The 26,137-nt window shown below is 41.4% G+C and overlaps 3 protein-coding genes across 5 annotated transcripts; 1 reads left to right on the plus strand and 2 right to left on the minus strand.

Annotated features, from left to right (window-relative positions):
- Positions 1-707: 707 nt before the first annotated feature.
- Positions 708-8,099, minus strand: klb (klotho beta). The gene is made up of 6 exons (XM_050042207.1): positions 6,817-8,099; positions 5,215-5,728; positions 4,830-5,098; positions 4,453-4,709; positions 3,350-4,281; positions 708-2,219 (listed from the first exon to the last, which is right to left on the minus strand). The coding sequence occupies exons 1-6, from the start codon at positions 7,570-7,572 to the stop codon at positions 1,804-1,806; spliced, it is 3,144 nt and encodes a 1,047-aa protein (XP_049898164.1). The 5' UTR covers positions 7,573-8,099; the 3' UTR covers positions 708-1,803.
- A 1,866-nt stretch (positions 8,100-9,965) lies between these two features.
- tlr1 (toll-like receptor 1) lies at positions 9,966-15,555 on the plus strand. Of its 2 annotated transcripts, none has more exons than XM_050041777.1 (2): positions 9,966-10,236; positions 11,362-15,555. In XM_050041777.1, the coding sequence occupies exon 2, from the start codon at positions 11,370-11,372 to the stop codon at positions 13,773-13,775; it is 2,406 nt and encodes an 801-aa protein (XP_049897734.1). In that variant the 5' UTR covers positions 9,966-10,236; positions 11,362-11,369; the 3' UTR covers positions 13,776-15,555. The 2 variants fall into 2 exon arrangements, with proteins under 2 accessions (XP_049897734.1, XP_049897735.1); XM_050041778.1 differs by lacking the exon at positions 9,966-10,236 and adding an exon at positions 10,492-10,533.
- A 143-nt stretch (positions 15,556-15,698) lies between these two features.
- Positions 15,699-26,107, minus strand: ints10 (integrator complex subunit 10). Of its 2 annotated transcripts, XM_050041779.1 has the most exons (18): positions 25,585-26,107; positions 25,412-25,479; positions 25,221-25,324; positions 24,124-24,263; positions 23,948-24,029; positions 23,714-23,854; positions 23,397-23,571; positions 22,586-22,755; positions 22,353-22,492; positions 22,048-22,201; positions 21,758-21,840; positions 21,199-21,354; positions 20,087-20,195; positions 19,621-19,700; positions 19,285-19,447; positions 17,131-17,224; positions 16,775-16,843; positions 15,699-16,294 (listed from the first exon to the last, which is right to left on the minus strand). In XM_050041779.1, the coding sequence occupies exons 1-18, from the start codon at positions 25,711-25,713 to the stop codon at positions 16,138-16,140; spliced, it is 2,214 nt and encodes a 737-aa protein (XP_049897736.1). In that variant the 5' UTR covers positions 25,714-26,107; the 3' UTR covers positions 15,699-16,137. The 2 variants fall into 2 exon arrangements, with proteins under 2 accessions (XP_049897736.1, XP_049897737.1); XM_050041780.1 differs by lacking the exon at positions 16,775-16,843 and having other exon boundaries at positions 25,585-26,103.
- Positions 26,108-26,137: the final 30 nt, after the last annotated feature.

Genomic DNA, 26,137 nt, shown 5'->3' on the forward strand with positions numbered 1-26,137 from the left:
CCAACACTGGTTACCACAGTAACATAGTTTGGAACTGAGAACACAGAGTTTCCCTCAACTCAGGGTTAACTAACTCAAGAGTTCTCACAAAACCTGCTCTCTGAAGCTGCTCCCTCCCTGAAGCTCACAAAAGCCTTGAGTTTTCCCTCTGGTTGTGCATGCTGGTTAGTAAGTGCAAACCATTTATTTTTGGCCTATTTTTAAATTAGACATATATCAAAGTGATTCGGATGAAATATCACTATTTTAAGCTCAGATTTGGTCATGTTCTTTTCTGACAGAAGCATCCAGTGCACGTTATGTGTCCTATGACTCTGAGAAATGTGAAAATCCAACAATAATTTCTGTTTTCACAGTTTCTGGATATGATAAATGGTGCCATTTTGGTGATTTTTAAAGAAAACTTGCCTTACAAACCCACATTTTCTTTAAAAATCTGCAATAAAATAAATACAAAATACAACCATTTAAATCTGTATACCCCTCCCCTAAGACAGAATGAGAAAAACACAAGTTCCTCCTCTGTGCTTAAAAAAATATTGGACATACCTCCCCCTTCTTGAATCACCCTCATAAATAACAAACAGTCCCTAAACACGGTTTCACGCAATGACCAGCAGATTTCATTTAATCAATAACGTGATCATTTACATTTTGTCACAAATGCTCTGAAATGAAGTGAAGTAACACTACTCTCATGAGTTTAAAGTATGTCTCACATGAAGTGAACATGAAGAGTTGGTCGCTTTACATTACTGCAGCAAGCCCTTCTGTTTTCATCTAATGATCCCAGTTAATTGTGTGTCTGTCTCACATAGCCTATGCACCTCATACAAATCAAAGATAAATGCTGTTGAAGACAAATAAGGACAAATATAAGTTAAAAGATTTTTTTTTTACTCTTAAGGGACCATGAAATCCCCAGAGAAGCACTCATAAAGAACAGTTAAAGACAGTGAGGGAACAGGGTAGAGATTCATACTGATGGAGATGCAGTCATACTCCAATGTAGGCTGAACCTCTAGCAACACTCATGTCAACCTCTGTAATGCTAAATAATATCAACTGTCCACAGGCGTTGACAAGCGAGCGTTTTGGGACGATTGAACAAGACATTTGCTAAAGACTTTCACTGAAGGTAGATGTCATTGGAATCACAGTCAGATCACCTCAAATAGAGACAATGATGATTTGTGTGTTCATGAGTGCTTCACTTTGGGGTTGTCTTAACAGATATTTTCACTGGACAGATCCATGTTTCACCAGAGTGTTTCACATTGTTTCATCAGAGCTACAAACTGTGACACTAGGGGGCGCCATTGTCCTGTACAGATTCACACAGTTTGCCAAATTGAACATTATACCTGGTGTTTAAATGAAGTGGATACCACTTGTAAAAAAAATTTAAAATTCCTGTTCTTACAAAGATTTGTACAATCCACAATTACATCTGAACAAGCTCATACAGTGTACAATATATTAAAGTCACATTTTAGTCTGATCTGTACAATATAATCACCACAGACTTACTTTATCACAATATTAGAATAATTGCATCAACATATTTTCTCACATAATCAATTATTAACATTTGTAAAATAACGTGAGACTTTGGCAATAAGTGAATGTGTTGATCTCACGGTCATTAAATGTATGAACACACTAACAAAAGAGTTTTTTTAAAACTGTCCCAACCAATTAAATAAACCCGTTATTACAGTCAAATGTATGGAGACAGTTTTTCTTGTTGGTAAACTGATCACACATTTGTCACAAGCACAGATACAAGCATTTTTGGACCAGTTAGCGCTTGACAGGTGGACATGAGCAGACAGGGACTCCCTCCCTTCTCCTTCTCCTGATCACCCCCCTCCTCCTGCCTCTTGTTTGGTTCCTCTTGGTGATGATGACAAAGATGACAAGTGCTGTCAACATAACCGCTGTTATCAGGAGGCAGCCTGCGAAGACCAGCATGGCTTTGTTCTTGAACATCCATGTGCATACAGAGCAATGTTCATGCAGCTGACTAGACCTGCAGGCCTGCGTGGTGTTGTCCTTAGGGAAACCACCACGAGTGATGATTTCTCTGTAGACAGCGATGGAGGCTTTGGCTTTGGATTGGTGATGTGTTGAGGTAAAGAGGCCAAATTGAGGGGCATGCCGATCTTGCAGTTTCCACACGTAGAAGCCCTGCAGGTTGACGCCATCTAATTGGCGAGCTGGAGACAAATAGGGGAAGAAGTGAGACCAGAATCAACTCTCTAAGTCCTTTTCAAACAGTATGAATAACCCATATATACTTTATGTTACCATCATAAAAACATCCAAATGTTAACAGTGAATGTCAAAGGGTTACCCGTGTTATAAAACAACATGTGTGTGCATATACAGGTGGGGTAAGAGCCATAAAGGGCACGAACACAACACTGAGCACTGCACTGTGTTTCTCTCCCCTGCTCTCTCTTTTTATGATCTTCATGGTTTCTCATTACATCTGGTTTTTATGGTAGGAAGCAATGTGACCATAAAACATGTAGGCTACTGCCTGTGGATCTGTGCCTCTTTCTCAACATCCTGAACACTGTAGAGGTCAATTGGCTCCTACTGAAAAACAATTACGCAAAACATTCTCGAAGAGGAGCATTAAATGCAGTGGTGGAAGAAGTATTCAGATACTTTAGTTAAGTAAAGGCAGTAATACCTCACTGTGAATACACTCCACCACAAGTAAATGTTCTGTAAAAGTATGTATTATCAGCAAAATGTACTTAAAGTATGAAGAAGTATTCAGATCATTTAGTTGAGTGAAAGTACTAATGCTGCTGTGAAAATGAGAGAAACGAGAAAGGTTTTAAAGAGCTTGTTCAGCCTAAGCAGAAAAATAAAACTACACAAAGGGTATGCCTCAAATACAAATACAAGTATCTCAAATTTGTACTAAAGTAAATTACTTGAGTAAATGTATTTAGTTACTTCCACCACTGATTGCATGTTGGCACGCTGATGGAGATGTAGGATCTGAAATGCATGTCCCACTGTAGAAAAGGCTCTGGCAGCATGTGAGTTAACGAGCCAATTAATCACCATAGCAACCACAGGTCAGTCAGTCACTGTGAAAGGACTTCAGCCAAGTAAACTTTACTTGTTGCGTGCGTAGAATACCAAGAAAAACACAAACGCAACCTGGCGTTGTGGCAGATAGATGGATAAGACTGTAAACAGTTGTGCCTATGAACCCAATTCCATACAGTTTTAGTTTTTTGGGCCCAAATCCAGTCTCCGTGTCCTGACCCAACACCCCACATTGGTGAACAATACCAAAGCCAGCTAAAGCCTTCTTTACACCCACCTTTAAAGGCCTCCTGCAGATAACTCCTGATAAAGTGTTGCCTCACTTTGTCCTCCACAGGAGCCTGGTCATCAACCCCACTGGCTGTCACAATGATAGGCAGAGCCCCTCCGTATCTCTGGCTCACCCAGTTCAGGATCTTCCGCAGGCCCCAGGGTACAAGAGCCTGCCCCAGACTGGAGGAGGCCCAGGTGGGATCAGAGAGGATCAGACAGCCGTGATCAGGGGGCTCTTTCTGCTGAAAACTAGCCTGTGTGTGGGGATATGGAGAGACCAAGCGGGTGGTGAAATGATTCAGTGCGATAAAGCTCAATGTCCCTCTCAGCTCCTCCTTCTCAGTCTCGGTAAAGGTAGGAAGAGCAGATCCAGGGAGGCCCATTACTCGAGCTCTGTCCTCCAGGTATGCTTTCATTTCTTCTGGGTAGTCCCCCTTGCTATGCTTCTCCTCATATAAAGTCCCCAGCAATGGGTCTAAGAAGCGCCCAAGCTCAAACAAAAGGAATCTCCGTGCTGCTGCTGTATGCGAGTCCAGGAAGGGGTTTGCAGGTTCGACCCAGTCAGCATGTAATGCAAGTGACACAAGTGCTTTCTGTTGACCTGAGTGTTCCCTCTCATACAGCCTCCAGGCTTTTGCATGAGCCAGAAGAAGGTTGTGAGCTGCCTGATGCTTCTCTTTCCCACTGGAATAAACATCTACCAGTCTGTTCGGCTCATTGACGGTGATCCAGTATGGGACCCAGGACCCCAGCTGCTGGTAGCACAGAGCTGCATATTCCTGAAAGGCCTCCACTGTGCTGTAGTTGAGCCAACCACCAGAGGCATACAGTGGACCAGGCAAGCCCAGGTTTGGAGCTCTGTGTGTGGGGTAGTAGAGAATAACAACAGCCTGCAGGTCCAGCTTCTTGAGCTCGGTCAGGACACAGCGGTAGTACCTTTCAGATGTAATAACATTGTGAAACAGAGTTATAGGATCAGGAGGTCTTTAAATCTTTAAATTGATCTGAATCTGCTGTGAATCAGGTTATGTTACAGTTTTAAATTTAATTTGAATTTAAATCAATAAAATTGAAACTGTCCCTGTTTGTGTGTTTGTGTGTTTCTACCTCAGAGCCTCAGTGTTCACATTAGAGAGGTCTCCCTCGGGTAAAATCAGAGACCAGTTGAGAGCGAAGCGATAGTGAGATGCCCCAGTAGATGCAAACAGGCGAAGATGACCACGAATGGCCAAGTAGTCGGTGCACTGGGCTCCTCTGGTGTGCATCTCCACCCCTGGGACTGGACGCAATGATCCGTCTCCTGTCAGGTTCCAGCTGTACAAATGGGGGTCGGTAAACTGTGGCGAGAAAGGGTAGAAGTGGACCTGCAATAACAAAAAAAAAAAGACAGAAAAAGAATATTAGGGTAAATATAGCAGTTACTTTAGGATATTTTTTTGCTGTTAAGTCACTGTCTTGTCCTCTTAGGTTATTTCTCTTTTTACCTGTAAAGTGGAGTCAGTGATACCCCAGTGAAAGTCGCAGGGGAAACGGCCTTTAATCTCTCTGGAGGTTTCATCTCTGAGGAAACCATTGTCAGTGACAACACGCCTGTAGTACTGAGCACTGGTCTTGGGGGTCCTGCTCTGGTTCTGTTGGCTGAAGTCAATGTAGAAAAGGCCTCTTCTGACAGTGTAGCCATAGTTCCACTCAAATCCATCCACCAGTGACCAGGCGGAGTATCCTATCACCTGCACACCATCAAATTTCATAGCTGTAAAAGAAAAAACAGCAATAAAAAGTTAAAACAATTTATTTTTTCTTTTGTTTCTGCAAAAAAACATAAAGTGTCCTTTTTTCTTTTTTTTTTGCCCATCCCAGTTTTCTCACCTCGCAGGACCTGGTTGATAAACCTCTTCATCAGGTAAATGGCCACTGTGTCCTCCTTTCCCACACTGGCTTCAGAAAACCAGCCTCCCTCAGTCACCAGCACCGTCGGGTCCCCATACTCCAACTTTATCCAGCCCAGTAAACGCCTCAGGTCTGGAGTCACAGTCTGCCCATACTGGACCAGGCTCCGGCCCAGACGGAGGTTGTTAGGCCCAAAGGACAGAGCAAAAAAGTCAGCTGTTTTCTGCACCCAGAGCTTCTCCTCAGGGGTGAATGTTGGCATGAGGGCCCCATGCTTGATTTTTAAGGAGACTGGGTAGTCCCCGTCTCCAAAGATGGGGTTGGCAAACCAGCCAAGCACAGCCTCCATTGAATGCTGGCAAAGCTCAGTATTAGCAGCTGTGGCCTGGCCTCTCTGAGGCTCGACCCAGTGGGACCCCAAAACAATGGATACTTTACCCTTTTGAGCTGGACGGAAGTGGGTGTTGTAGGTGTGCCATGCTTTGGCATGTGCCTGAAAATCACAGCAGACACTTTATTATTATTAACACAGTTGTACAATTGGCCTTTTTCACAGAAGACATGTCACAGAAGGAAAAGCACAGGTGTAAATAATAAAACAAATTATGGCTGAATTGCATTTAGCTGCAGTTTAAGGGTTGTGATGTTGTGCATGCTGGCTCACTGTCAGTTAAACAGGGCAGAGCCGTAACTAATATTCAAGTATCGGTCTTAGTGTGCTTTTCCTACTACGACAAGTAAAAATGTCACCTGCACCATCACTGGGATTTGTTATTTTAATGACAGAAAACTTTTATAAATGTATGAAATGACAACATAAATAGATTGTATTCATAAAGTACTATAAATGAACAGATATGATAAATAATTGCATGTTCCTCTGCCTTGATTTTGTCTAATTTTCCACAAAATTTCATTCAAAGTTATATATTTAGTGTCTTGAGATATCATACGAGCTAACAGATAAATAAGCAACAAACAGCTTCCTTCTGTAGCGGAAGCAATAGAGTCATAATGAAAACAATCTTGTTGGCACCACAGAATCACTGTCGGCTCAGCTATCTGCATGGTGTTAGCTGTCCACAAACCATCTGTGCTACATTGTATAAATATAAGTGATTATTAATGAGGCATATCTCCATGACTTCCTGTCACACACTGTTTCGCTCCAGCAGAGAAGTGCTGATGTGGTGGACTTTGACCTCAATCTCTCTTTAAGTGTCCTGTTTACTGATCGCAAACCTGTCAAAATAAATTATGATCACCAGGTCGTTGATGAGATAAAATTAAAAAAAAAGGCTTTGCACCAGTTATAAGTTTCAAGGCAATAAATCAAACTTCACTAACTTTATTGATATAATTCAACTGCAAGAAAATGTCGGTGCAGTCTGTTCTTGCGTCACTGCGTTGAGAATGCATTGACCATCATAAACTGATACAGCTGCTGCAGTTCAAAGTTTACAGACGGTCAATATCACCAGAGAAATTCTTCATGCACTGTCATCTACAGTCCAGGCAGATAAAGCACAATTATATTAATCTACAGAGTCACATTAAATCAGTTGACCCTGTTTAACTTACCCTGATCAGGTTGTGGGCCACAGTGAGAGAGGCAGCAGGACCCCCTGTTTCTCCAGGAGCGTGCACACCTGTCCCGTACCCCTGCACAGCTACCAGATATGGATTATGCATCGTGAGCCAGTACTTGACACGGCTCCCAAATGTGTGGAAACAAAATGCAGCATACTCCCCAAACAGTCCCACCAGCTTGTCATTTCTCCAGCCTCCATAGCGCTCCTGCAGGACTTGCGGCAGGTCCCAGTGATAGAGGGTGACGATGGGCTCAATTTTCCTCTCCAGCAGCCTCTCTATGAGCCGTCTGTAATGCTGCACAGCAGCTGTGTTGGGCTGACCTCTGGCATTCCCATCAGGAAAGAGTCGGGGCCATGAGAGAGAGAAGGAGTACGATCTCACACCTAGATACACCAGTGCCTCCACATCTTCTTCCCAGCGAGTGTAGCTGTCACTAGCCACATCGGCAGTGTCTTTTGCCAAATTACCACTGACACTAGAGTGGGTGAAATGGTCCCATATGGAAGCGCCTTTACCCTCTTGGTCCCATGCTCCCTCTGTCTGGAAGGCAGACGTCCCTGAACCCCAGAGGAATCCTGAAGGGAAGGTGTCATGGAGGAAAGACTGCTCTTTGGTGATGGGGTCCGGTTTGGGCTGCTGCCAAATCTTCACGCCATCCCCAAGAGAGCAGGTGGCCTTGTTCCAACCACACAGCAGCAACAGGAGGGAGAGTAGGAGAGTGGGAGGAGAGGGATGGGTCAGCATACTGACTTGTTTCAGAAATCCACTTGAATGAGGTAGCCGGTGTCAGTCAGAGCCAATGCTCTATTCAATATCGTGAATCCTCTGGAGAAAGACAAGAGAGCCATTGTGGTGAAGGAGAGAGGAGAACGATCACATCCAGGACAGAGAGCAACATCTGAGGCTTCGAGGTGCTGCCTTATGCATCTGACAACCTGGTCAGACTTCCCTATCTCTTCCTGAGTGTACTTGTGCTCCCACTCAGCCCCTCCCTACCACATAATGTCCACACATACAAAGGGTGAGTCATATTCCCACACACTTATGTTACCTTTTGAGAGCTTTCCAGGGAATTATTTTCACCTGTAGATCACTTAAATCACATCATCAAATAAAAAAGGACAGTTTAAAAGAAGAGACCAACACCTAAGAGGATATTACTGACACACACACACACACACACACACACACACAGAGCTCTAAACATGCTGCTGATTGCTGTAAAAATGTCCTTGTGTCAATAATTAGCTTGTACTCTGATCTTAGCTCCATAACTAAGAAGCAGTTCACATTGCAGTCTCCATTTTACGGTGGACACTGAAAACAACAACAACAACAGGCTGTTTTCTGTTGTCTTATGGCCAGAGGCTGTTTAGCACATCCGCAGTGATCCTCCAAGATTTGATCAAACCATGCTAGGTGAGAACAGTGACACCAGCTCATATTACCTCATTCAATTAAGCTCCCTTTGCGGTATGAGTAACAGCCACTGACCCGAGGAACCGACAGTGCTGCTGGACTGAAAACATTGCTGGGAAGTGTGTGTTTGTGTGACGGTCCATCTGTCTGGGCACACGCACGCTTGTCCTCATTAAAACCCATGGAAAAGCCCCTTCCTCATCCCTCTTCATTAAAGGCAGTGTCTATAGCAGAGTAAACAGCGTAGTTGCCCAGGACACACTTTGCTTCAAGGCATTAGAGCGAGAAGTTAATTGAGTTGAAATGGTCATCTACCACCCAGACTGACCTCAGCGTGGTCGCTAGGTACTGAAGACAAGACGGCTGAGAACACTGAGGTGCATTTCAAACGTGTCATTCATGCAACGCCCTTACAGACATACACTTTGCATAGTAGAGAAAACTGTTTGTGGTTTATAGGATGGTGTGTTTGTGACAGAGTTGGTTCTGAATGTAAATGGATCAAACCCATTGTCTTTCATAAGATGTTAAACCAATTTGTGTCCGCAACTGAAATTTGGAATTTCCCTTGGTTGGAAGTGGTTTCTGGGCTTGCATAAGCACAAATCTAAAGAAATCTACAAAATCACTGTTTGGCTGAAGAGGGAATTTTCTTAGCATACTATATTTACTTCTTGGGCACATTCTTTCGGGGGTGATTATTTGATTTCAGGCACTGTTATGTCACTGGAATTCATTTTTTCCTGTTATTTATATTATCATTACTTTGAATGCTATATTTCACCTTTATGCTCAATTTTTCTTTTGAAAAATTACATTTTTATTTAATTTTTTACACTGTTTTATGTTGGAATTTCACTATTTTCACCTTGTTTTGATCTAATTTTTAATCTATATTGCTACAATGATTTCCTCTTAAATATTTAACTTGAGTACAATTTGTGACTTTTATTTTACATAAAATATGTGTAAAATATGTATATAAGTATGGGTGCCTGTATAAATTACCTCAATATGGTGTGATTTTCTATCTATGCCCTCAAAGGCAAACTAATTTCCATCATGATTTTCTGTTATTGTAAAATAATATCCATCTGTAACAAAATTATATGCTTATTTTACATAAACTATTAAAAAAAACTGTAATTTAACTATAAAAAATATTTAGTTAAACTTATAATTTCCTATTTTTTTGTAGTTTTTGACAGATATGTAATGATGATTTTCTGGGTACCATGTACGCTGATGTTGTCCAATATCAAGTCTCTGTTCAATCATGTAAAAAGACAATGTGATTTACTTTGACATTCTGGTACCAAAAACAAATCCCAGTGACACCCTGGATTTGGCCCATGGATTGTAAGTTGAGTGTCACTGACCAATCACAACAAATACATTTTTCCTTGTCATACTAAATGTAGTCTTTAGGTCTAAGTGGGTAACACAGTCCAACAAATAAGAGCAGGGAAATAACAGTAGGTTATTTAAATCTAAAAAGACTTAATTAACAACAACTGAGTTGACTTAAATACTTTCAGTCTGCCCAGTATTTCATCATGAAGCATTATAAATATAGTGGTGTCCTTCGGTAAGAAATTAAAGGGAAGTGAAAAGAGGATGTGCAGGAGAAAAAATAAGTGATTGGTGTCACACTTGGTTTCATTTCCATATCTGTATCCTCTTAGAGTGTGTCAGAAAAACAAATGAGAAGACCAGACGCAGCCAGTTGCCCACAGAGCTGATGACTGTCTTTTGATCAAATCAGTTTTTGTTTACTGGTGCACTTTTTTGCACTTTTTTCCCCCAGCATTTAAGTAGCTTTGAATCTCTGTGACTGAGATATTCTTAAAGACTGAACACAAATACTTTCAGCCGTTCATTGAGACTGTCCACTGGAAATCTATTCAAATATGACAGACTGCAACTTTTCAATCAATTAAACACTCGACAAATCAACATCTGCAGCGCCTTCTTCTGACTTCAGCACAGGTTAGTGCACTTTTTGTCTGTCTTCGTACTGTATAGTGGTTGGATTTTGTTGTATTAAGGGCTTGCTTTATTTAAAATTTTATTTTACAAAAAGATAAAGCAAAACTTTACAAACACAATGGTTGAAGCTATGCATTAATGGTGATGCATTTACTCAATTCAGTATTCAAAACATGACTTAAATAAATGATCCTAATTTAAATATGTTGTGGGAAGTGTGGAAGTAATTCTAACTTTATGACTGTTTGAAGGCAATTTCACAAACAAGACTTCCCGTTGTGACCAAGTGGAGGAAACGTAGGTCAAATTACATCCTACCTTCATAACGGTTAAAATATTCTGTTTGTACCATTTGTTTCTATTATTTTGTTCATCCCATTTATATCAGCGAGGGTAGTCTAAATAAAATGAGCATGAACACAGTGGCGCCTGCAGAAATTTTTCATAGGTGCAGCCAGATCTTGGGGTGGCACACCAAAACCAAAAGCCATAACTCAGTTTCAGGGATCTTACTATGCCGTTGTGGTAAATATAGGCCAGTTGAAAACCATGTCATCATGAGAAGTTAATGTTACTAATTATCTAATGTGCATACACTAATACTGATTCAGTTAACATTTTATGTTTCACAAAAATCCAGTTTAAACATTCTATGTTTCTGTATTTATTACACAGCTTTGTTGAGTACTCAATTCTTATTGGTCAGTTACAGCCTTCTGTTATTTTTGAAAAGCAGACATCACTATGAAGACACTTAGCGGAGGGAATAAAATTATTTCTGATGCACAAAAATCAATTTCAAATCAAATAAAGAGCAAAACATTTACTGGCAACAAACCTGAGTTTAAAAACTCCACACACAGGCCTTCAATATATTTTGGATTATTTACACGAGGGCAGTGCAGTGGGTAAGTGATTGTATCAGAGTGGACTGTGTGCCTCCCACCCACCCATGCTCCCTGGCGGAGCCACTGCATGAACACTTCTCTAAAACAGTTTTAACAAAAACTGAACATTATAACCTCGATGAACGTATGTTTTATTCCAGGACTGTTGTGTACCTTATGAACTGTAAACTGAACTAATGTATCAACAGTAACATAGAATTTTCTTACATTTATACAGGTCAAACAATGAGGCCTGTGACCGCTGCCCTCTGGGCGGCAGCCATATTGATGGGACTCCAGCTGAGCAGTTCATCCCCTAACTTCGTAGACCTCTCATCCAAAAACCTCTCCTCTGTCCCAAGTGACCTGCCAGAGACGGTTGAGTTTTTAGACCTTTCATGCAACCACATACAGCAACTTCACCAAGGAGACTTCAAAAGCACCCCCCTCCTGAGGTTCCTCAACATTTCTTGGAATAATTTGGAGGGCATCGATCCGGAGACATTCCTCGACACGCCGCTCCTGGAGGATCTGGACCTGTCACACAACAGGCTGACGAACCTGTCAGGTCAGCGGTACCTGCTCCACACTGAGAACCTTCGGGTACTGAATCTGACCTGCAACAACTTTCTCACGATGACACTGGGGAGTGAGTTCAGTTCCCTGGTAAAACTGGAGAGTTTAGCAGTTGGAGCTCCAAACATCAGTGTCGGTGATTTCAAGAATATTGCTCAAGTCAAACTACGTACACTGACGCTTTCCCTGGAGGATCAACTGAATTATACACCAGGCAGTCTGAAGGATGTTAATGCTAAAAGGCTTCAGATAACGTTCTCTCGTTACCAAAAAATTGACCTTGATGTGGTTGATGATGCTCTGTCACTCTTTGCTGAAGTGGAGTTGATGGATCTGACACAAGACTACAGAGACCTGAGTCAGCAGTTGAGCGTGAGGAAAGAAATCCTCACATCTCATCTTTATCTCACCAACATATCAATCGACTGGAATGACTTGACTCACTTCGTAAAAGCGGTTCTGCACACATCAATCAGCCATCTGAGCGCCTCCGATGTGGCCATGTCCAAATTGCCATACATTGACACTGTTGTGACCTACACATCTCAAATGGAGTCCTTCACAGCCAGCCGAGCAGTGGTGACGACTTTCTTCTTTTCACAAGAGGCTGTGTACAACTTTTTTATCAACCTGCCAGTGAAGCGTTTAGTAATCAATGAGACTTCAATCATACACATGACATGCCCAGGGTCGCAGAGTCCTATCCGCGAATTGGACTTCTCCTATTGTGCTATGTCTGATTCCATCTTCACCACAGCTGATGCTACAGGAATCAAGGAATGTATGAATCTGGGTAACCTGACAAAACTGAATTTGGCTGGCAACAGTTTTAAGAGCCTTCAGCGGTTGAGCCAGCGTGTGCAATATATGACATCCCTGCAGGATGTGGATCTCAGCTTCAACTCCCTGACTTATGATGGTCTGACAGAATGCATCTGGCCACCAAAAATCACCAATATGATTTTGGCTTCTAACAGCCTGACAGACTCTGTTTTCAAATGTCTACCAAAAGGAACGGGGACACTGGATCTACAGAACAACCAGATTTCTGTGATACCATCATCTATCCTGAAACTGGAGAACCTTAAATCTCTGAATCTGAATAGTAACAGGCTGCGGGACTTGCCAGAATGTAATGGTTTCCCCATACTGAGTGAGCTGCTGCTGAGGTCAAATTCCCTCAATACACCATCTGTGAACAACTTGGAAAGCTGCCCCAAACTGAAAACCCTGGATGTCAGTAACAACCCCTTCGCCTGCACCTGCGCTCTGAAGAATTTCATAAGTCTTGGTGTCAGGTCTGAAACAAAAAAAAGTCTCACAGGAATTGAATTGGTGAGCTGGCCATTGGACTATTGCTGCAGCTACCCGGACAATGTTCGAGACTCGACCTTGAAAGACACCCAGATCCCGGAAGTCTCCTGTAATGTTGGCCTTCTAGCTACCGCCATCTTGTGCCCAGCAATAGCAGTGATTATCATAGTTGTGACCACTTGCCATCGTTTGGATGTTCCCTGGTATATGGGCATGATCTGGCAGTGGACCAGGGCCAAACATCGCGCCAGAATGCGACAAGTTCGACCTGAAGATCTGGCTGGTGTTGAGTTTCATGCTTTTGTGTCTTACAGCCAGCATGACGCAGACTGGGTGCACAATTCCCTCCTCCCCAACCTTGAAGGCACCGCAGGAGGGCTCAGAATCTGCCACCACGAGAAAAACTTTGTGCCCGGAAAGACAATTATTGAGAACATCATCGGCTGCGTGGAGAAAAGCCGGCGCTCTGTGTTTGTGCTTTCTGCTCACTTCATCAAGAGCGAGTGGTGTCATTACGAGCTGTACTTCGCTAGCCACCAGCACCTTGCTTGGGGCTCGGACAGCGTTGTGCTGGTGCTGCTCGAGCCTCTGCCTCAATACCTGATCCCATCCAAGTACTACCAGCTGAAGTCCATGATGGGCCGCCACACATACTTAGAGTGGCCTCAGGACACGAAAAAGCACAGGCTGTTCTGGGCTAACCTCAGAGCTGCCCTACAGACCGACCTGCCAGATGCACCAGTGACGGAACTAGAGGAGTGACTGCGACAGGCACACTTAAAGATACAGTTGGTATCAGTTTGTTGGTACAGTTTGTTTTTAAAGCCTCATATGGCCTGTCACCCAAATACTTCACTGAGCTCCTCTGCCCCCTTTCCAACACTAGATCGCTAAGATCCTCAGACCAGTTGTTCCTGGCAGTCCCACGATCGGGGAAGGGTGATCGTTCATTTGCAGTAGTCGCTTTGGAACAGCTTACCCTTTTCAATTTTGCGCTCCCCTTCTGTAGACATGTTTAAAGACGTTTAAAGCTAGGCAGCCACATGTTTTCTAAGGCCTTTGATTGTCCTTAAGGTTTACATTTTTTCTTTCATTATTTTATTTCAGATCTCACTATTCTGTGCTTTCTTTTCTTTATTTTTTTTAATTTGCTTACTTGTGCATGTTTTTGGGTTTGTTATTTCTCTAACGTTTTGCTGTTACCGTATTATGTTATTTCACTTATTTTATTTTACTGTACAACACTTTGGTCAACTCTGGTTGTCTTTAAACATGCTTTATAAATAAATTTGATTTGATTTGGTAACTTTTATGAAAATTATATTTGCTCAAACGGACATTACATCCACAAAGTATTACACGAGAAAGATAATCTGTGAGAAGAATTTGGCTCCTCCTCCCACTCATGCCCTTTTCAGGGCAATTTGCTTGAATCTAACCTGGGTCACTGAAAACAACCAATCAGAGCGGAGGAGTCTCAAACGCAGCGGTCGATCATGTCAATCACTCCTCATGAACTGTGGTCAACCTGTTTAACTAGGCAGCGCTGATCAAATATGAATTAAGACTCTGTAACTGCATTGCCTATTTCTCAGAAAGCTTCCGCAGGTGGACGGTACTTTCTCATTTTACAGCTAAACAGTACACTAACATAAGTTTCTGACAATATTTGAGAGGAGAAATTGGCAAATCTGCTGTATCCCAAAACAAAGGAATACTTTGCACATGTATTTCCAAACAGGCTCGTAGGAGAGCACTGTAACTTGCAAAAATACTGATTTTAATGCTGCGCCATTTCGCTGACTAGACCTTCATCAAACAAATAGTTTTGTAACAAAGAGAAGCCGTCTTATATTCTGGTATATTTTGATGTAACTTTACTCTGTGACATTGTGGAGGCCTAGCTGCATTTTATTATAAAGTTTCCTATTTGTGTATTGATGCTTATTCTTGATGTAAACATATCCCTATAGGTTCTTTTTTCAATGTACCTTCAAGATTTGGTCATGTATGATTTTTAGAGAATGCAAGTTAACAATAAGGGCTTAAGCATTTATTCTCAAGAATGTACCTATGGGGTATGTTTAAGATTGTCACTGAGCATTTTTTAATTTTCCTTCTTTAAACCTCTATTTCTCTGGATAATGTTGATTGTTACACTAATTGATGTTTGGTATTTAGCCTTCCCACTGCCTGAGGGAAATGTGACTAACTGCAAACTCACAGCCACTTCTACTTAAGATGACTTCTCTTTACTACACTGTTTGCCTGATGGTCTAGTCACCGAAACGTTGCAGCATTAAAAATCATTATTTTTGCAAGTTAAGATGGTTGTTTTGTTCACAAGGCCATTAGAAGTGCTACAAAAAGGCAGAGGAACATGATTTTTTCCCCCACAGATTATCTGTCTCATGTACTTTTGTGTGGATGCAGTGACAGTTCCCAGTTTTATAATACTTATAAAAGTGACCAACTGTAGCTTTAGGGAGGAAAAAGGAAGTGAGATAAGGAAGTATGGATTAGACAGAAGAGAGAAGAGGGAATGCAGTTAGAGTAAACCCATGTCAGTGCTCTAAAAAGCGTGTACATTGTATCTGGTATTCTTATTTTTATCTTGTACTATTAGTCGAAGATAAACCTATTTCCTGTAAGCTTCTAGAATATAAATCATGAAAGGCAACTTCTTTACACCATTAAGAGGAAATTTAATGGAAACATTTATATAAACTAACACTTCAAGTTTGTAACAAAAACAATAAACTTTACCCGAGAATATCAAAATGCACTTAATTTTTTTGTTAATGTCGACTCCCACAAATTGTCACAATATGATTAAACCACTTCAAATGTGGTTGAGTGCGTGCTGAGAGGAAAACTACACACATACTAAGGAAACTGCATTAGCACTGTATACTCAGAAAACCAACTCCAACTCTCTGACAAGAGAGATCCACTTTTAAGGCAAGGAGACAAATTCTTTTTGTAAGAGTTCAGTGATAAATGATGATAAAGACGAGGGAGCTAGAAATGTGTCCTGTGTCGAAGTCATGAAGTCAGTCCAGCTGCATTAAAACTGTGCCTGGAATGTCAACTATGAAAAGGTTCAATAGTCACAGGCCAGGTGTCAAGGAAGAGACTGGATGATGATGATTTTCTCATTGATGCAGAAACGGTGAAGCACACTGAACAGGTTTTCTCCACAGCGCGACACCTGCCTCTCCATGGCCAGACGGAAATCTTCCTTCACTCCTTTGGTGATCCCACGAGTCACTGTGTGGTGTCTGAAAAAAATACAAGGATAAAAAAAATAAACACAAACATACATGTGGTCAGAGGTGTATTATCATGATCTGATTTGAGACTGATCTATACAGTAAAGACAAAAAAACACAGCATGTTACTTTTTCCTTACATACACAATCAGCCAGTCAAAAAAAAAGTTTCATCATCATAAATAAAAACCACATAAAACATGTCCACAAATGAAATGAGATCAAGTGTTATGAAAAGGCAAAAAACTAAATTGACTGCACAACAAGACCAACATCATCCTCAAAGAACAACGACAACAGTGATGACCACAGAAAGACGAGCAATGGCTCAAATAAACAAACGCCGACAGGAAATCAAACTAACTCTTGATGTAAAATGACAGGCCCAAATCAAAACTGGGGGGATGACAAGCCTTGAAGTTGGGAATGAAGGAAGGGTGACTGGTGTGGGGGGAGGGATGGGACTGAGGGAGGAGGGGCCTGGGGTACCTGTCCATCGTCTGCACCCCTTGTAGCAGAAGGGTATTTAACTCCACCCCCAGGGCGGGACTAGGGTTCCTGAGGAACAGCAACATTCAACAACTCTCAGTCAGTGAGGGTGCATTCAAGTGACTTAACTTCTACAGCAATGAATGAAGGAGCTTTATTATTTTAACCATGAACTCCTTCTCTTTCCAATGTTTGCTCCATTAACAGCATTTTCAGTTCAAAGTACAATTTTCCCCACAGGCCATGTCTACTTAGATCATCAATCTATATCACTGTTCTCTTTAAAAACAGCAACAGAACGGGGGTGCGCAGAGTCACGATGCAAACTGAACCATTTCTGAAAGGGAGGTGCTTACTTGATCAGCATTCCCTGATTGGGCAGCAGCTCCAGTTGTATCCTTCCCCCTTCTGGAGTGCGCAGGTATGCAAACTCCTCCAGCATGTCAATGTCTAGCAAAAATCATGAGGTTATGGAAACAAACATCCAAGACAAGAGAACATAAAAACAATGTAACTGCCAATCCATTCTTGTCAGCCTCTGTAGAGAGGTGAAGTCCCTCCCCTTCTGGTGAACCACCATGGGGCCCTGTTTCACAAAATATATGTATGGTAGTCAACAGTGAGAGACAATTTTTTGATCCTGTATGTGCCATTAATCACACATATGATGTTTGTCAATGTAAAATATATTTTGCAAGAAAAGAAAATTGTAGTTTGTCGAAGCTTTTTAGCATCATTTAGGTTTGTGTGAAACTACTGAGACAATATACGTCACCAACACCAACATGGCTGTTACCTTGACACATTTAACTTGGTTCTTCCAGAACTTGGGAAGAAGTATTAAAAGGAGGCAAAAGTCACTACAATTCTGGCCGAGCTGCACCTATGCCTTTTCTCAGTACACCCCAGTAATAGGGCTGTCGCACTTCAGAAATTTCCCCTACAGTGATTAATCCTGGCTAAACAATGCAATGTGTGGTATTACTGCCATTTTTTATTGTTTTGCAAATTACAGTCTTTATCCTGATTACAGAGCTTTGTAAATAAACTTCATTGAAAGTGTATTATTGGGTATATTGTTGCCTTTTAAATGACAGTTGTGAAAGAAATTAACTGTTGAATGCAGAACACAGACAGGTCATGAGGTTCAATAAAGGAAGCAGCATTTTTCAGTTGAGATGCTTTGGTTGTGTCTAGCTGCTATGATACAGATTATCTGCAGGAGTAAATTAGTCTGCACAAGGTACAGCACTTCCTTTGGCCCTCGCTCTGGATGAAGAGAAGGCTGAAGCATGTAGAGAGAGAGGACAGACCTGTCAGTCTGTGAGCATTCAGTATAATATCTCCTCCACTGTTGTTTTTTTAGCAATGTGACAGTTGGTCTTTGTGGTATTTCTCCAGCTCCCCCTCAAATGTGACTGGACAGCTGGGTAAAAAGTGACAGTGATGAGCGGCTGCAGCGTTTTACCCAAAGTTGAATATTTTTCAAGGCTGAATCCAAATGTCAATCTAGACTTGCAGACTGAGCCCTTGTGGACTTCAGCTGTATGTACTGTCACATATTCACTATCATCAGGTAAAGTGTGCGAGCGCAGAGACTGCAAGTGGACTGTTTTACTTTATTTCTGTATCATGTGTTGGTTGAATATTATTTCTTGCCCACATGATTCAAGTAACATTTTAATAGGCCTTACTATCAGTAACTATTTTACACATTCATAATTTTTTTTTTTTTGCAATTGGAAAAAAAACCCCCCACAGTGTCACGTCTGTATTGCAATATATTGTAATATCTATGGGTGAAGTCTAAACCCCAAGCCCTCCAAAATTTGAAAGTCAGAAGCCAGTCTGGAATCAGAAAGTCCACTTGAGGGCCCTTGTGGACTGGGTGAGTAGTGGAGCTAGACAGCACTCAGCACTCCCAGATTTCCTGGAAACACAGGCACAAAGTCCGGGAGTCTGCAAGTATGGTGAAGTCCAGACATTTGGATTCAGCCCAGCTCTCTGCAAAGATGCAGCACTCAGCACAGAACAGACACTTAGCGGCTTGTCACACTGTTGGCCTTCGTATCAGTGTAAATCACATGAAAAAAAAAAAAAAAAAAAAGCATAAACTTAGCGGTTGTGGTGGTTGCTTGCCATCCCCTGCAGATGGCTTGTCAGTGGTATTGCAATACTGTAGTTATCGCGACACCCTTACTCAGGCTATTACAGCTTCAGCAAATGAGAACTGTATGACATCATTTTCTAATTACACATGTTCACGTGTTATACTTCAACAGTTTTAAAACAAACTTCAACTTTCTTGACAAGCAAAATTATCTTTTCAATTTACAAACATCATATGTGTAATTCATGGCACAATTCAAACGGGAACAAAAAATCATTTGTACCTCATCATTAACTACCATACAAATGTTTTCCAAAATAAGGACCCATGGCGGTCCACCAGAAGGGGAGGGACTTCGCCTCTGTTTTGTGGTTATGTCATTAGTTACAAAAAAGGATACTGGTGACATAGTTGAAGAAATTCTCATACTGGAAACTGCCTTGCTGACAGATCTTATCCACTGCTTTTAAAAACAGCATCTCGCCCTGCGGCCAGTCATGCTGCAGGAGCACCACCACATGACCGAGTGACAGGTCGTCGCGACTGTCTGTGAAGGCACGGAGCTGATGCACACAATGAGAAAAAGTGGAAGTCAGAATCAGAAGTAAATGTGAAGAAAGGTGGGCTGCATGCAGCACCACAAATAGTGCTTGTCTTATCACAGTTCAACTATAAAAATCAGAAACTTTAACCCTTAAATTTCATGCATTTAAACAAACTCAAACAGTTAAAGTACCTTAAAGCAGGACAACATCAGCTGGAGACAGAAAGGTAACACAGCTTTGCTGGTGCAGGGAAGCAACCTCAGGTCATTACCTGGATATGAATGAACAAAATTAGTCACAGCATAAAGTTCAGATGTACATAAGCAGTCATATATTTCACTATCACATAAAAACAGTCATATGCTATGCTATGCTATATCACTTATATGCTTTCAGTATCGAGGGACAGCAGCAATTTCAACAGTGTCAGTTATTTCTCATTTACATGGAAAGTGCAGTGAAGGGAACTTGTGGTTTACTTGTAGTATTGATACCGTGTTAATGGTCACGACAGTCTGCCAACACAGACACACATGATGCCACCCTTTAAAGGATGTGAAACCATTTTGCGCTCAATTTACAAGGTATATTAGACATCAATTTCAAATAAGGTAATAGCTGTTTACGGGTCAGAATCAAGAAGCAGGAAGTGTTTACCTTTCCTCACTTTGGTCTTGACTCTACCCTGATCCTCTGGGGTCCTTGTTGGTTCTTGGGTCGGGGGCACCAGCCCACCGACGACATCAAGCAGCTTCTCACAGGCCATCTGATTGACACAAACAGGACAAAACATGCATCACATGTCTAAGTAGGGCAGGGCTATAACACAAAGTTTTGTAAAAAAAAAAAAAGATTTAAATTAATTGATTGCATTAATTGTGTAATTTGTACTCCAAAACACCACAGTAAGCATATGTTATTAAGGTGTTATGAATATCTTTTTGCTGGGTCCAAAATCTTTTCTGGAAATTATTGGTGCCCATTTACAAGTTTTTACATCTGGGAAAGTTTATAGATAATTTAGGTACGCTGGTCAAATAATAATTAATGTTCATAATCTCTGCTAAATGTCGAGGCTTTGAGGCAAAATAAACACATCAGTAGGTCAGAGTGGTTAAACTGATAAGTATATGTACCTCAGTACAAAATCTCTGTGTGCCTCTAAAAAAAACTGACCTTAACTATGTCACCACCTGCAGGCCATTTTGTGTTATAGGTTCATTTTTGGAGCTTGGTCCACAGAACATTATGTTTTTGTACAACAGCTCTAACTTCAGCTGATGTAGACCATGCTGAAAGCAAAACAACACTCCTACATACATAACAGTACAATATGAAAACTACAGAAGTCGCATTAAATAACAGAGATGATAAATCCAATTTAACAGAATGCAAAATGCATGTCATAAGATGGTGAAAAATATCAATCAGTGTTTCCAAAAGCCCAAGACACAAACATATTTAGTTTAACAGAGTAAAGAAACCAGAAAATATCCACATATATGGAGCTGGAATCAGATTCTTTTTTCTGAAAAGTTACTCAAACCAGTGGCAACTAAATTAATAAATGATGACTTATCAATTAATCTCTGCAGCTCAAACAGTAAAACACAAACTATTTGAGCCAGGCATGCATTCAGAATATCAAAAAAGGAAAAAGCGATGGAAGAATGAAAAGACATGCAACCTGTGTTTATAAAAGGTTGTGTCCTGACACCTACTAACCTCATATACAAGAGTGTGGTTATCATGTGTGTGTGTTTGTGTACCCTGTATTCTCCCAGAGCATAGTGGCAGGACGCCTGCTGTATGAGGGCCCTGTGGTGCTCCAGACTGCCCTGACCTGAGGGGCTCTGCTGCCCAGCCTGAGGCTGCTGCACTGCGGCCATCTGGTGCAGGCTGGAGAGGGCCTTACGGTACTGTCCCTGGAGACACACACAAACAAGCGCGCACACACAGTCAGAATATAGTCACAGGCAACTCATGAGGAGCATTGAAAGATATTTAACATTTATGAATATCTCCAATTTAGAAAAACTATAACTATATATTGTATTAATTCCATTACATTTCTCCATGTTTAATCTATTAGCTGTCATCAGTTTTGCTATGTTTGATAACATCAACCGGAACTATTCTTTACATACTGTATAAATAAAGATACATGTATTGCTGTATCTTGTTCTTAGCTGCTCCATCAATTACTACATTTCCTCAGAAGAATAAATAAAGTTTAATTTAATCCGGAACAAACTGATAAACTACTTAAGAATTACAAAAATCAGGTGGCCTGTCACAAACAAAGAAAACATCATAAGTGTTTCTTGCCTGGTATATGATCATGTCAGTGAGGAATATTCTGAACCACAGCCAGCTGTCCGTCTTCCAAGAGGCACAGATTTTCTTGAACTCTGTTAAAATATTACAAAAACTAATTATTTAGACTTTTTTCCTTTATCCCTCCTTGAAGATAATTAAAGAAAGTTGTAAAAAGATTTCTTTAAAGCCATGATAAGAAATCAGTAGCCGATTTGACTGCCGATATCAGATATTTTGTCAGAGTGACTAGACCCTGTCTGGGTGGGTAAAGAACACATATTAACAGAGGAGGTGTTTACCAGTTTCGAGGCCATCATGGGAGTGAAGAAGGTCCCAGCTTTCCCTCGCTGTGCGGAAGCTCTCCAGAGTCTCTGACCAGCTGGGCATCTCAGTCTTGTTCACTAAAATATGTCGACCACGACCTTTTCCCAACCCTTCCTCATCATCCGAGCTCTACAATGACACGCACACAGAGTAACAAAAGAATGGAGATACAATGGAGACACACTTTAGTCACATACTAAAACCTATTTAAGAACACATATGCCAAAAACCTCGTCTTTCTTGGCTAGAAATATCTACATGATTTCTAATCTGTCCTCACCATCGTCTTTTCTCTCCCATCTGCCAGCTTGCGTTTCTTATGTGCATGTTTAACTGCTCCTCTCTCCACCTCCACATCATTATACACCGAGCTCAAATCCTCCACAAGGATCCACGGCCACGAATTCAGCGCATTCACACCTGCCAAACATAAAACCATCATTCTGTCTTTTAACCTTTCATTGAAAAGGCAACAGAGATGCATATCCTGAGGAGAACTAGAGAGAGGCTGACCCTGGAACAGTGCAGGCTGCACAGCTGAGACATAGAGGAAGGCGCTGTGGAAGAGGACGAGCGCAGCACAGATGACCACTTGACTGCAGCAGCGGGACCTTGTATCGCCTTCCAGACCAGGCAGGTAGCGACACAGCTCCTTCACTCTCAGCAGCATGTCCACATAACTCCTAGAGCATAAGATACACACACAAAAAAAAGAAACACCCCTTTTAAAAAAACATTTATACCCACATTTAAATGGCCAGTGCTGCTCATGTGTAAGTGTATATAACATCTGTAAGTACTGCAAGGAATATAAGTGACCTAAACTTATTATGTAATATACAGGTAGTAAAAGCTAATTTGCACCCTTGAATATTCCTACACTGCTGTGTACATCAGTCTGTTTTGTATGTATTGTAGTGAAAAACAAATGTGCTGCCTTGCAACAGCATCATTATGATTTATACTGACTGTCGGGGGTCTGTCTCTTATAAAAGCAAAATCTATTCACCGATTTATATCATTTAATGTAGACTTAATATTACAAACATCTCTCAGTATGACACAGTACAATTCAAAAGCACCACAAACCTACAGCCTTCAAAATTAACTCGAAGTGAATCAACTCTCTAGAACACCTTCAACTAAAGCTGAAAATTATGGCCTTTGTGTATGAAGGATTTACAGCAGGGCTGCTTGTACTAGACTGCATTAATCACAGCTAGGTGTACCTGATAAAGGACTGTATATTTTATAAGAGTCACCTGAACACAAAACAACCATGAAACACAGCACTGGCTGACAAACATAAAGACAGACAGACTACCTTTGTCCCTTGTCTCCCTGCCACTCGCAGCGTGCTCCAACCACAGCGAGGATATCCAACAGCCTCTCCCACGGTTCTGCTACCACTGATGACTTTTCTGACAGGCCATCAATCACATAACGCTGGGAGGCACGGGACACAGTGGGCGACTTCAGAGACCCACCTTCTTGAGAGCCTGAAACATCGAACAAGAGGGACAAAAGAAAATGTCAGGCAGGCAGCGAGTAGGAAAAAATATGGAGACAGACCCTACGTCAACTTGAGATTTAAAGTGGTCACACTGGCTTAAGAGCAGCATCAACAATGTGCAACTTTACCCTGTATCTGTATATCAGGTGAGGGTCCACGGGTTACATAGCCTATGTAGAATTCAGCTGCTTTCAGCATGTACTTCTGCATCAGGCTGGCCGGCAAGCGCATGTCCATGTTGTTTATGACCAAAGGAAGGACATCACACACTGTAGTAATAGCAAAGAAATAGTGTGAGAGCTATTGCATGTAGCAACTTCTTTCTGAGACAAAAATAGTTTTAATGGAAGCGTTTCACTCACCAAAAAGTTTTCTAAAGCAGTTGACAGGAGTCTCCACATTCTCTGATGCCTCCGCCTCCAACAGTGTTTCTCCTAAATTGACCTAAATATACACCAGAATGTTACCCGTAACTGTTTAGTGCTATTTACCCTAGGTTCAATTGTCAACATACAAGAGTTATGCCATCATTACATACCCCATGTTGGACCACAGACTCTGGAAAGCGCTTAAGAAGAAGGAGCAGCATCTCTGCCTTCTCCAAAGTGTTGAAACACTGCTCTGTGGCTTTCAGTAGCATCTCACACTGCACACGGCCAGGCAGTGTCTCAAAAAGCCCTGGGGGAGATAAACACACGCACGTAAAGAAAATAAACAGTCTTCAGATTTCCAAAATCAACACTGTTCCACCCACACTTCATTATCACACTCCTGATAGTAAGATTGCTGTAATGCATTGGTTCCCAACCTGGTGGTACCAGTAGGCCTAGATCTCAGCATTTTACACATTTATGTGAAATGTTTAGATTTTTATTCAAGATATAAGCCTAAACTAATATAAAAGAATCTCACAGATAAGGGCCCGGTGAAGACCTGAACACAAGCTATATTCACAGAGCCATCACTCTCTTCTAAACAGCCTTGTCCTGCCTAACAAGTGTGCACTTAAATCAACCAAAAAGCCAATAGAACAATGGTAAACATCAGGGAGAAGAAACGATACCAATACTACTCAGTTTTTGAAAGACTGACACTACACTGCAATACTGACTTTAAGATGTAGGAAGTAGCAAGAATAGTTGGAAAAGTGCCAGGGAGTTTAATTTGCATGAGTAGATGCTGCATACTAATACGTACTACAAATACTGAGCACTATGTGTGTATTAATTACAATACGTTACAATATGTATTTAAAATTCATAATCCCAAACGTAGCAACGGCAGTATTATTAGTGAAGGCTGTAATAGTATATGATAGGTAATGTTTACATGTTCTTTAAATAGAGATTCTGCTGCAAAAGAAACTACATAATACAGAGAATGACAAACAAATATATCAGAAAAACACATTTATGATGGAGGAAATAGTCTGTTAGTTGTAAAGCTCATCAGTTGTTCTGTACTGTTATTGTTATGTGTGGACTATAATATGAAATATCTATAAAATACACCACTTAGTCAGGGGTTGTCAGTTTTCCTAATAATAGAAAATGGGTCCCTTAAGGACAAAGGCTGGGAACCACTGCTGTAATGTATACTAATATGTGCATGACATAACAAGGCAGTTGAACTCACCTCGTAGGAACTGTGCATGTTTGTCCTGGGAGTCACTGCGCAGGGCAGCTGTGATGACACTGATCTCTCGCCAAACAATGGGCTGATCTGGAAAGTTTATGAACCTGAAGAATGGACAAATCATTAGCAACTGAAAGCTTAGACTCTGCAAAGGACAAACCAGTACCACAGAACAGCACATTGTAACTCACATGTCATACAGCAGTCTACCTGCTGATGCTGTCCTCTCTGCATTGCGTTCAATGATGTACATTTCATACTGTGAAGACATGTCACACACCTGATGATGCTTGTCCTAGCTATTTAGATAAATGCATGTCGGTGGTTTGACTTGAAGCAGGGTATTTAAAATGCTTAATGTTACCTGTATGTTGAAATCTGCAGGGTAAAGTGTCCTGGCTGTGATGAGCCAGGCTTTAGCCGCACAGGGATCATCAGAGACCAGCTCCCGGGCTCTCTTCACCAAAAACTCACAGTCTTTTTGCGCTGACATTTTATATTAATATTGCTTTCAGTGCTGAAGTGGATAAACTAGTCCCACGCACAGTCCAGGTTGTGGTTTAATGTTTTACACGCAAACGTTTGGTGGATAAATTTCAAGTGCAAGCTAGCAAGTTAGCCAACGTTAGCATTAAGCTAAAGAGAGCTGCTCTGTGCACAATGTAAGAATACAGCTAGCAGCACATAGCTAGCCGAGTTTCAACTGACATCCATGACCATGCCCTATTATTCAATTATCTCGTATACATTTAACAAAATATAAATATCAAGAAGAAAAGAGCAGCTAAAAGCCGTTCTGAAATTACAACTCAAAGCTAAGCCTTTATTTACCGACACATTCTCCAACGTTACGACAATGACGTCACACCATGGTCGTAAATGCCGCCGCGTCCTGCTTTACGGCCAACTTAACACCG

This window comes from Epinephelus moara, chromosome 4 (genome assembly GCF_006386435.1).
Source record: "Epinephelus moara isolate mb chromosome 4, YSFRI_EMoa_1.0, whole genome shotgun sequence".
Taxonomy (NCBI): Eukaryota; Metazoa; Chordata; class Actinopteri; order Perciformes; family Serranidae; genus Epinephelus; species Epinephelus moara.

What these genes read in the sequence shown, in the direction of transcription:
- klb (XM_050042207.1), bottom strand. Translation starts at nt 7,572, where the DNA reads ATGCTGACCCATCCCTCTCCTCCCACTCTCCTACTCTCCCTCCTGTTG. An exon ending in TGGCCCACAACCTGATCAGG is followed by an intron (nt 5,729 to 6,816) that starts GTAAGTTAAACA and finishes TGTGATTTTCAG; the next exon opens with GCACATGCCAAAGCATGGCA. An exon ending in TATCAACCAGGTCCTGCGAG is followed by an intron (nt 5,099 to 5,214) that starts GTGAGAAAACTG and finishes TTTCTTTTACAG; the next exon opens with CTATGAAATTTGATGGTGTG.
- tlr1 (XM_050041777.1), top strand. Translation starts at nt 11,370, where the DNA reads ATGAGGCCTGTGACCGCTGCCCTCTGGGCGGCAGCCATATTGATGGGA.
- ints10 (XM_050041779.1), bottom strand. Translation starts at nt 25,713, where the DNA reads ATGTCAGCGCAAAAAGACTGTGAGTTTTTGGTGAAGAGAGCCCGGGAG. An exon ending in ATGCTCTGGGAGAATACAGG is followed by an intron (nt 20,196 to 21,198) that starts GTACACAAACAC and finishes TGTGTCAATCAG; the next exon opens with ATGGCCTGTGAGAAGCTGCT. An exon ending in AATCAGGGAATGCTGATCAA is followed by an intron (nt 16,844 to 17,130) that starts GTAAGCACCTCC and finishes GCTGTTCCTCAG; the next exon opens with GAACCCTAGTCCCGCCCTGG.